Source organism: Coturnix japonica, chromosome 2 (assembly GCF_001577835.2).
Source record: "Coturnix japonica isolate 7356 chromosome 2, Coturnix japonica 2.1, whole genome shotgun sequence".
Classification (NCBI taxonomy): Eukaryota; Metazoa; Chordata; class Aves; order Galliformes; family Phasianidae; genus Coturnix; species Coturnix japonica.
The window spans coordinates 73,695,290-73,706,788 of NC_029517.1; the positions used below are offsets into that span (position 1 = coordinate 73,695,290).

Below are 11,499 nucleotides of genomic sequence, written 5' to 3' on the forward strand. Positions count from 1 at the left end.
TGCTCAGAGTCCATCAGAAGCCCACATACCTGACTAATTAAAGGCCTGCTGAAGATCGAAATACCCAAGGCCTTGATCAAGACACCACCCCCTCAGCCATTTATTTACCTTACACATTCTCCTCTTCCTTTCCAGTCCCAGCTACCCATCAGGAGGACAGAGAAGAACACTACCTGCACCCCTGATCCCTTCAACATCTTTCTAAGGGATGCAAAGTCCTTTTTAACATTCTTTAGTTTCCTCATTACAGCATCCTGGGACCCAGCCTGAATGACAATAAAAGAACATTAGTCTTCCAGTTTAATTAGCTGCGGAAGAACCTTTCCAATTTCTCTTAACACATAATCCTGGAAGACAATTCACCTCTCTGGATTATGTGTGCCCCGGTGGCGCAGTGGTTAAAGACGCCGCCTTGCAACACTGGGGCCCGGAGTTCAAATCACCCCTGTGGCGCAAGTGGTAGAAGTGCCGCTCTGCTACACTGAGGCTCGAATCCCGGGGGCTGGACTTGATGATCTCTAAGGTCCCTTCCAACCCGCACAAAACTATGAAACTATGAAGATGTTATCCAGGCAGCAAATGGGAGCCTCAGTGTCCCCCAGCAAGGAGTCCCCGGTTACTAAGACTCTCTGCCCCTTTTTGGTGGCACATGTATTGATGTAGTGCCCTGACTGGCCCTGCTCCCTATGCCTGTTAGTCCCTGCATTCTCAATGTGCTTCTCAGGGGCTGGGTTCCAGCCGCTTTCCAGACCTTCATCCCTTTCCAGTGCAAGAGCCTCAAATCTATTACCCACAGACACTGCAGGGGTTGGTGGCACTGTGGGTGTTGGGGGCAGACGCTTCCTTCTGCTCTGAGCAGAGACGAGGGCCCAGCCCCTTTCCTCTCGTGGGCTGTCAAGCCCTCCATCTGGCAGGTCATCAGCAGGACTGGCTACTTCCCCTTGCAGGGACTTAGGAGGTTGTGAAAGACAAAACTGTTCTTCTTTTTTGTCTCAAAGCTTGCTTTGTGAGGCCTTTCTGATGATAAGACTCTGACTGGCAACTGCTAACTATCTAGGAGGGTGACTGGTTAGTGTCACCGTGCCACAGTACCTCTGCTTATGATTGCAAAGATAAGCAGAAGCAGGACAAACAGCCTTTTTCTGGGGTGTAGCTTGGAGGAACTGACCACAGCAAAAGGTGATAATGCTTGTGCATGGCAGTGAAGGCACCACTCCTTGGCTTACCTGTTGGGCCAGGTATGTCACACTAAACTGAGAGAAAAGAAGAAGAAAAAAAAAACCACAGAAATGGGGGATAAAAGGCCCTCACTAAACTAGGGACTTTGGAGACAAACTCCCAAAGACACCTTTGATGGAGAATTCCCTGAGAGGAAAACCCCTTTGGAAGAACTCGAGGCCGGCTTGCTCTGGAGCTTCCTGGCTTTCTTCCATTCCCTGCGGTGATCAGACGAGTTCCCTAGATCAACGGACCTACTGTGTACTTTGCTGGACCCAGGGTGGTGACTATTTCTTTTGCTCTCTACTGAGACTCCTTGCTTATATTTCCTACCTATCACCTACTGCTGGGGGAATGCAGTCAATAATTCTATGTATCTATATATGTATTTGCATGCATAGTGTATTTTAGTTATTATAATTATACATTTAGTTATGTTACATTTAAATTGTACTATTTAGCTATCATAGTTTTACATATGTGTATATATGTATATATATTAACCATGATGTAATAATGTAGAATAAGGGGTGGAATGTCATGGTTTTGTAATTTTGTAATTTTGCTATCAGTATTCCACATCATAACATCATGTAAAGCATGGTTAATTTTACCGAATGTGCAATTCACAGAAGACTACATATCTGAGAGAACATTACGGTCAGGGATAAGTCATGGGACCGCGACACTATATAATCTCACTCCCAGGCTGGACTTCTGGCAGCCAGGGGGGAGCGTGTGGGAGCCATCCAACCGTTTTGCCTAGAGTTACAGTAGGCCTCTTGGTTGTCGGGAACTCTCTCACTCTGTTTTGTTCGATTTATTACCCTTAATTATATTATATCATATTGTGTTATCTTGTATTCCTATATCATACTTAGTAAAATAAGTTTTCCTTCTTAGATTGCTGCTGTTTTTATCCCATTCCCCTTTTTCCCTCCCTTCCCGGGCCAGGGCCCTATGGGGCAGCTGTCCCTTGTCACGGGCATAGGTAAATCTAGATAATCCGTGACACCTTACCTTCCCTTCCCCATCTCCTAAACGGCTAGGACTTGTAATAAACTGGTTGGACCAACATTTGAACCGTTGCTTCTTAATCTCATGCTGGGTATACATATATCAAAGAACCTTGCCTCCCTCCTATAAATTGGAGTGAGACAGAGGGGTGCTGCCATTCTGCCCTTATCTGTCCCCCTCAGATTCCCAGGAGCCCCTCAGGCTGCTGATTTCTTGCTGCAGCCTGGCCATCTACTCAAGCAGGGCACACTTGCACACAGTGACGGCCTCATCCTCCCTGTGGATCCAGTGGTATGTCCAGATTCTTGAGCTCCCCACAGTCAACAGTCTGGATTGCCACATCACCCCTTGGTGATGTGCCTACAAGAGCCCAGAGAGGCTGTGTCCCCTTCTGGGGTCTGGGTCGGTGCCTCTGCTCGGCCACTGCGATGGGTGCCCACCATGCTAATTATAAGAGGCAGCAGCACCCTGGAGCTCTCAAAGGAGGAGAGACAGAAGAGGGGAAGAAATGAGAGGACCCTCCCTGTCCCACATGAACTGCCAAGCACACCCTTCTGCCAAAAACACCCTGTTTGTGCTGCTCCCTAAGGGCTACTTTTATGTTGGCAGGGAGTTGGCTGCCATCACTGTCAGTTCTACCCACATCACATCAGCACCTGCAGGAGCAAAAGTGCAGCTCTTGCCCATTCAGCAGAGGGATGGACTGACCAAACGACTCTGCACAAGTACAGAACTGACCTGGCTTTAAACAGGTGGAGGGACTAGGGATGTCTCAAGAGTTACTCTATTACAGTAGAAAGAAGTAACAAGAATCACTCTACTATTTAAAAAATGAAGAAAGCTGCAATGTAGACAGATATGACTGTGTAACCTTTGGAAGTTGTCAAGAACATTTGAAAACCCAAAATGAGTTTGCAAACTCGAAACTGTTTAATAGCAAACAAGTTACACGCTCACGAAATTTTTTGCAGCGAATGTCACAGTGTCTCATTCTTCATGATGAGCAGTCAGCCGCCTCTGTTGGGAAAGCAGAGTAATCAGTTTCAACCAATCAAACATCAAGTGATCCCACCTGAAGTCTAATTTCAACTCCCAGCATTGCCTTGTTAGGAAGAACACTGCTACCATTTTAGCTTTTCTCCTATTTTAAAACATTTAACTTTGCTTAGAGGACATCTCTTAGAGGCGTAAGTTAGCCATGTTTCATAGTCACAGAATAGAATTTTACCCATTCCACATAGGCTAGAAATCACACTTTTAGAAGGATTACCTCATCTCTGGAAAATAAAAAAAGTTTTAACTAGTGCCATTAACACATGCATACATTTGCTGCCAATTGTTTATGCTGCAGCATCCATCCCAAAGTGTATTTTATGGAATGCACTTAGACAGAAAGCAAAGAGTTCTAACTGAACCAGTCACCTAGTAAATTAAAGAGTATCATCTTTGTTCTGTGCACTGCCATCTTCCAAAACCACCAAACTCTCTATCTTACCCTCCTGCAATTTATTTTGGATACTCATATTATAAACCAGAAACCGTTTCAGTATGCAAAATCTAAATAAGGTGGTTGTTCTATATGCATACACTGCAGAACTTGAAATAAAATATTTAGCATTCAGTTTCAAAGCAGATACTTGAAAGAAGATAAACTAAGTATCTAATATTTTGCATCATGCTAAGATGCAAACCCAAAATTAATGATCTATTTCATGATCAAGTTCTTTGAATATTCACAAAAACCTGTCATATTATATTAAAATCTAGAATTTAAAATAAAAATAAAGTATAAATAAAAAATTTTAAAAAAATTAAAAACTTTAAAATAAAAAAATATTTTAAATATAAAATACATTATTTTTTATATAAAATAAAATGTGAGAGTTTAAAGCAACATGAATTCTGTAATGGCTTACTAACAATGGATGAAAAACCTGGCAAAAAAAAAGTTTTGTATTTACTTACACAATAATGTTGTTGATTGGGATATGGATCAATTTGACAAAGAAGCCAATAAATCCCATTATTGCAAAGCCTATTGCTGTTGCCATTGCAATCTTCTGGAATTCTGGAAATACAAAAATAAAATCCAGTCTAGAAAGCCTCACGTATGGCACACAGGAGATGTTTGCCCTGGTTCTTTATAGGAGGTTAATCTTCAGGAAACAGTAGTGTGTTAAGAAGCAGTTCAAGCACAAAAAAGCAATAAAGTTGAGAAACAAAGATGTTACTTTGGAAGGCAGATAATATTTTAAGAGACAAAATGCTATTCTCCACAAATCATAGAGAAGATTTTTTTGTTTAAGTAGTAATCAGAATTTGATATATCCAGAACCTGCAACAATTAATGGCATATTTATTTCATCACCATCCCTTCATACTGCTACAAGTCCTACAAATAATTCCCAATCCATAACCAAACACGGAAAAGCTACAGTTAGGTTTGTTACAAGATGACACCTACTTAAGTAACCTACATCACAGCACTTAAGTGCTGCTTCCAGTTATTTTAAGACATGAACCATGAGGTGGGCTAAGGAGGTCTGCAGCTCCTAAATACCCTGCCAATTAAAAAAATCAATGAGGTTCCATACTGATCTCATCCTAACTACTATCTGTAAGAACCACCACTGACATCTTACTCATAGTTATATCCTCTCTACAATGCCTTACAGACATGCCAAAACTCTCCTTCTGTATTTCCAGCAACAAAGTTCTTCCTGTCTCAGTCAGGTACTCGCTGAAGATCATGAAGCACTGAATCAGCAGTGCAAAAGGCAACCCTATCTAGAGTATCCTATAATAAACTATTTCCTCCAAGATCACGTAACAAGCAAAATTTCCTTCAGAATTTTCCTCAAACTGACTGCAGATTTGACTACTGTAGCTTAATTTTCTGGAGAAAAGTCTACACAAGTTCTTCTCACATCAGTTTACCTGATCAGTGAAAATATTATCTGCCCATCTCAGAATGGCTAATTTCAGCTACTCAGCCTATTTTATAAGGCGTTTTAATGCTGCTGTCACATGCAAGACAACACATCAAAAAATGACAGATTTATTCTAACCAGAATGAAAATTTATTCATGCTACTCAAGTTTGCACCACACAATGAAATCCAAGAAACACTAACAAATGAATCAAAATCAGTAGCACACAGGAAGATGCAAAGCAATACAGATAATGAAATAAGCATTGTATTCTGCCTTATCAGGCACTATACCTTTCCTGTCAGGCTTAGTGCATCTTTTAACCAGTCGTATGGAGTCTTTAACAAACTGACGGCTGGGTTCCACGAACTGCATTACCTGATCCATGATTGCCTGTAAAGACAGATAGATTTAGCATACATGGTGCCACACATAATGATATTTTTTTCATTTCAGAAATATAAACAGCAGTTAACTATAAAATTTGAGTAGGCTTGAGATGACTGAAAAGCCAATCTAACTAGACATTAATTTCTGCAAAGAGGAATTACCTTCTACAGGTATACATTAACATAAGAACCTACCATGGCCTACAAAAATATATATACGTAAATATTAAAAGCTGCGCCTCTGAGTGTACTAAAGGAAAACAAGAGTTCCAGTTTGCATCCTGTACTTTCTCAGAAATTTTTTTCTAAGAAGATAGTTGAAGGCTACAAAACAGAGAGAGACTGCCCACTTCACAAAAATCACAGAATTGCAGGGATTGTTAAGGAACCCTGGAGATCATCTAGTCCTACCACCCTGCTAAAGCAGGGTCTCTACAGCAGGTTACACAGAAAAGCATCCAGATCAGTTTTGAAAATCTCCAGACAAGAAGACCCCACAGCCTCCCTGGGCAGCCTGTTCCAGTCCTCTGAAACTACCACAGTAAAGCTTTTCCTTATGTTCATACATAATTTTCCATGTTCCAATCTGTACCCATTGTCCCTTGTCCTATCACTGATAGCCTGCCAGACTGAAGACCCAGGTCTCACAGCCTTTCTTCAAACAGGAGATGCTTCAGGCTCCTAATCATCTTTAAGGTCCTCCACTGGACCCTCTCCAGTAGTTCCCTGTCTCTCTTGAACTGGAGAGTGTAGAACTTAAATTCTTAAGCCTAAAGCTGCTGGAGGACTGCTGAGAATTAAAGAAATAACACTGCCTAATCTCATCCTCAGAATAAGTATCTGCTCGCAACTACTGCCACCAGCAAGGCTTCAGTCCGTTCGGCTTTGTGCTTAATGCCAGCAAATTCTCTCTGACAGGGCCTCTCCCGTCAAATCTTCTAACCCAGTACTCCCCGGGCTAGGTTGTGACCAAACTCTGTAAGGAAGTACTCGAAGCTTTGGGGGCTACCAGCACAACAGTATGCGATGCGACGCGACACGGCCGCTCCCCGTCACGGCAGACTTCGAGCCGAAACCTCGGGCCCTACCCCCCTCTCGCCCTCACATCCCCCAAGCCGAGGCCAACCCAGAGCACCGAAAAACAGCACCCGAGCACCCTTCACCCAGCGGAGACACACCCAACCACTCAGAACCCATCCCTTCACACTGCGGCAGGAAAAACGCCAGCCAGCCATTACCAGTCACTCCAACAGAAAAGGCCACGTCGTACTACAGCAGAGCGTAGTGACGTCACCGCGCGCGACGTGCGCCACGGCCACCCTCCTTCCTGCGTCTGGCGCGGGGCGGGGCGCTGGCGGCCGGGGCCGCCCCCTGAGATTTGGAGGGTGTTGGGCGCTTCTGGTTGTGGTCTCTGTGGACTTTTGACAGCTGCGTTTGGCTTTGCGTGGCGCTGCACTAGGCTCTCAGAGCGTTCTAATATGAAATAAAGACGGTAGCGGTATGCTTGTAGTCAGAGAAAGGGTGACTGGCGGTGGCAAGGTGGACATGAGCCTACAATGTGCCCTCGCAGCCCAGAAAGCCATTAAAAGAAGTGTAGTCAGGAGGTAGAGGGAGGTGATCCTGCCCCTCTGCTCTGCTCAGCTTTGGTCACCTCCAATACTGTGTCCAGATGTGTAGTCCACAGCACAGGAGAGATATATGAACCTGTTGGAATGTGTCCAGAGGAGGACCACAAAAATGATTCAGGAAGTAGAACACCTCTCATACAAGGACAGGCTGAGAGGGTTGTGGATCTTCAGCCTGAAGAGCGGCTCCAAGGATACATAATAGTGACCTTTTGATATTAAAAAGGTATTTGGTATTATAAAAAAGGGGACACTTGAGCAGGGCTTGTGGTGACAGAACAAGTGGTAATGGCTTCAAACTAAAAGAAGAGAGGTGTAGACTGGATATGAGGAAAAGTGTTTTACAACAAGGGCACTGGAGCAGATTGCCCAGAGAGGTGGTAGAAACCCTGTCCATGGAGGCATTCAAGGCCAGTCTGGAGCAGGCTCTGAGCAGGCTGATCTAGCTATAGATGGTCCTGTTCTTGTTCATTGCTGGGGAGCTAGGCTAAGTGACCTTTTAAAGGTCCCTTCCAACTCAAACAATTATATTGGAAAAAAAATAAAAAATAAAAAAAAATAGAAAAGAAAAAAGAAAGGTTCAGTCTGGGAGTGCTGTGATTCAGTTATTGATTTGTGAAAGCCCTGAAGCCATGGCAAGCTGTGGAGTACAGCACATTTGAAAACACTGACTCCTACGGCTTTTTGTACAGAGGGATGTGCAGCATGATGCTTAATGGAAAAACTTTTTACTTCTAAGCCCCACAGGCATAATGTACAACACATTATTTGCTTGTAGAGCAAGAAGTGGTCACTGCCTGAAGTCCTTCCTTGCTGCTATGGAAAAGCAAATCAGGTCATGTAGCACATGAAGGAAGAGCAAAGATAATACTTAGTGATTTTTTTTAATCTTATTTGATTTTGCCACTTTCAGCCTAGAACTCTGTTCCTAGCTGGCTGCCACTGTCATTCAAGTGTCATTTGTGTACCTATGCTTACTAACTGTGCATCAGTCATGCTATGGGTTTTCTGCATCCAGAGAAAGAAGACCACCATCAGATCAGACAAATACTTCCCTGTTCTCAACAAGGAATTGATACAAATTATTTTCAAGGCTTTATTTTTTGCTGAAGACTTCATGACAGATAAGGTAGCAGCTCACCTCAGAATGGGGCAACTGGGTATTCCACTGATTTTTTGTTAGCCATGTTCCTTGTCTTTGCCCATAAAGCAGGTCTCTCAGTATCGCTGATCTCTTTCAGATGTAAGCTTTCTCTCTAAAGGGTTACTGCCTTGAGCTCCTCTGTGAGTTTCCTCCAAAGGCCCTGGCCTTGAATTGGATTTTATGTTGAATCAGTCCTCTGGTAGCACTGTGCTTCAGATGGGGCCATAATTCTGGTAACCAAATTCCGCTGGACCTTCTCCTTTGCCATGCCAGCAGGATAAGACAACAGAGTCAAGCCTCCCATGACAAATGTGCACATCGTTTGTCTCTTTCTTTGAGGCTGTTTTTCCATCAGCAATATGCATGGTGTCACCAGTGAGGGCAAGAGTGGTCCCTAAAGAAATCAGATGAAGGTCTTCAGTGAGTATGTGAGCCGAGCAGGCTGCCAGTGTTATGAATGAGAAGTCACTATATGCAGTCTTCTTGGGAGTTACGATTTTGTTTTCCTTCAGCATCACAGATAAATACCTTTAACAGTAGAGGAAATGCACGTTTCTGACTGTACACAGCATTGAGTTCCTGTAGCCAGATGGCAATGGTTAAAAAAAAAATAAAAAAATAAAAAAAAATTGAATCAAGAAGTCACATGTATGTAACAATTCATCACATTATATTTCTCATTGGATTGGATTTTGATTAAAAGACATTAATTGAAACAAACCTTTCCACTGCCCAGATTCCTTCTTTTAACTTGTTTTACTGGGGAGAAACGTTCTGTACATTCTTGGCATGTGCTGCCTGGCTCAGCAATGTTGTTATGTTGTCATGAGCATTGTTGTGTGGATTTTGTGACCATGGGCAGTAATAAGGCAGATAATATGGTTGTCCTTTCCCATCTGTCCTCTCATTCCTAATACAAGCTCTTTTCTCCCCTTTCTAAACTGCAAGTATGGATTTCAGCAGCCTGAGAAGCAGAGTCCTGATTTGCACAAAGGAAGCAATTTTTTTTTTGCTTGTTTGTTTTTTGTTGTTGTTTGTTTGTTTTTGTATGTATTACTGCCCTTGAGCTTTTTTACTGTTCCTTAAACTTGGTCATTAGGATGTGTTACTTTTCTGTATAATATTTTCAAAGAGTCGTCTACAGTTACAGAATATGTGAAAAGTTTGCATCTCCCAGCCATCTGTTCTTACTGGGAAAATGATATTATTGGTAGGGTGCTTTGTTTCTACTTCTTATGGTCTTTGTAAGACTGGGAAAGCGTTGTGTTTGCACATGGAAATTTTCATGACAGTTTAACAAGTCTGCATTTATGGCAATATCTAAACATTAAATAATCATTCAACAGAAAACAAGAGCTGTTATGCTACATGGCAATGTACTGATTTGCTTATGGATATTCATTTTGCATTAACAGGAACCTAGCATTTTTATTTTTTTTCACCATTGTTTAGAAGTACAGTGGGTGATTCATTAACCTCTCGTGTTGTCATCCATCTGTGATGGGACATCCCATTCATAAAGCAGAGATGCAGTATCTCTGAGTTTAGATGCTCTAAAGATGTCTTGAGAATGATTTGAAAGTATCTGCCAATACAGCAGCAGTTTTGCTGAGTCAGTGGCTGAGTGCAGAACACTGCTCACATGCTACTGGCTGCTTCTGCAGGAGGTGAAACATTTGGTGACTGCCACTTAAAGCATCTCTGCCTGGGAATGAGGCCCCAGAAACCTGCACCCTTGCTTCTAGTGGGATGGATAACTTGAATTTCATGCTCTATTCCTCTGTTTCTTCTGGAAAACCCTTTTCACTGTGCAGTTTGGAAAAGCTGATTATGAGTTCCCAAGGATATGAGGAAAGAGCAGCAATAAGGTCGTCGTAAAAGTGTGCCTCTTCATCAAAGGCAAGTTTGCAGCTGGACCTGTAAATGGGAAGGAAGCCTTTGGTCCACATGAAAGTGAGAAGTTGCTTTTCACAGCATGAGGAAGTCATAGGCCCTTCCACATCCCCAGTGGGTGTCTGCCTCAGTCTGCAGCAGGCCTGGTGAGCTTTATTTCATCCTGCGCAGACACTTATGAGATTGGGTTAGTTGCTCTGATTATTTACATCATCACTCTTCATTCATTTATCCAATACCTTATTCAGTGAAAAAATCTAGGGAGTCTTCTGTTCAATTGGCACAAATATATCCAGCAGCTTTCCACCACAAAGTAGCACCTAATTTCCTAGCACTATCATTAACAATTGTATTGTAACAATTCTGGCAATTAAATATTTATAAATCTCATTTCTTTAACTTCTTTCTCCAGGAAGATCAAAATAATTTACATATCTCAATGCAGAAATGAGCAGAAGCCTATGAGATGGTGTTTGTTTAAAACATAAATACCTAAGGATCTAGCACTTTCTGATGCCTTTATTACCCAGGTGTCACTTCCTCTTAAACAAGTTGTAAAACTGTCCAAAATCTTGAAATAATCAGATATGGGAATTTTTAAGAAAGAGATTTGCTAACACCACGATAAGTTTTTTTCTGTTCTTCTGAACCAGACCAAATGCTTTCTTTGGTAACTAGATGGAAACACTTCAGTGGCAGCACCTCTGTAAATCTGACAGCATTATGACATCTGGTGTTTTTTTAATGGCACCTTTTGAAGTCGTTAGGTTAATCAGTCAAGGATAAAATAATCTTGCCCAAATGATTATCAGCAAATAACACTTCTAATGTTGCATCTGTGGACACACTGCTACTCTGATAATTCCATTGTCTGGACTGTGTATGCCACTTGTATCAAATTCACAGCACATCATTTGCATGAAATATAGCATACATTTATAAATTCATTTTTTTAAGTGCCTGGCAGTTGCTTGGTGATAGAGTTTATAATATTACAGTTTGTCAAGTATAATCAACAGACTTTTATTTTTTACCTACAACAGGGAGCCTGATCTCAAATGTATTTCATAAGAACACTAGTTTTGGTTATTCTGGGTTCATGCTGATGGAAAAAATATACCTCCTCTCAATCTGTGAGAGCTGTAATACCAATCAGAACCCAATATTAAATCAAGTGTGAAACTGACATCATGTTACTGTCCTTGTTTTTGGTGTTATCTGTTGAACTTAATGTTGACTCTTGCATAAAAATATCCATATAGGAACCTAATACTGTAAAAAAC

The 11,499-nt window shown here is 42.0% G+C and overlaps 1 protein-coding gene across 2 annotated transcripts; it reads right to left on the minus strand.

Moving 5' to 3' along the window:
- Positions 1 to 3,142: 3,142 nt before the first annotated feature.
- SEC61G (SEC61 translocon subunit gamma) lies at positions 3,143 to 6,914 on the minus strand. Of its 2 annotated transcripts, none has more exons than XM_015854900.2 (4): positions 6,793 to 6,914; positions 5,459 to 5,558; positions 4,201 to 4,303; positions 3,143 to 3,252 (listed from the first exon to the last, which is right to left on the minus strand). In XM_015854900.2, the coding sequence occupies exons 2-4, from the start codon at positions 5,550 to 5,552 to the stop codon at positions 3,243 to 3,245; spliced, it is 207 nt and encodes a 68-aa protein (XP_015710386.1). In that variant the 5' UTR covers positions 5,553 to 5,558; positions 6,793 to 6,914; the 3' UTR covers positions 3,143 to 3,242. The 2 variants fall into 2 exon arrangements, with proteins under 2 accessions (XP_015710386.1, XP_015710385.1); XM_015854899.2 differs by having other exon boundaries at positions 6,733 to 6,840.
- Between the last annotated feature and the right edge of the window lie 4,585 nt (positions 6,915 to 11,499).

What these genes read in the sequence shown, in the direction of transcription:
- SEC61G (XM_015854899.2), bottom strand. Translation starts at nt 6,789, where the DNA reads ATGGCTGGCTGGCGTTTTTCCTGCCGCAGTGTGAAGGGATGGGTTCTG. An exon ending in GATGGGTTCTGAGTGGTTGG is followed by an intron (nt 5,559 to 6,732) that starts GTGTGTCTCCGC and finishes CTGTCTTTACAG; the next exon opens with GCAATCATGGATCAGGTAAT. An exon ending in CACTAAGCCTGACAGGAAAG is followed by an intron (nt 4,304 to 5,458) that starts GTATAGTGCCTG and finishes TTGTATTTCCAG; the next exon opens with AATTCCAGAAGATTGCAATG.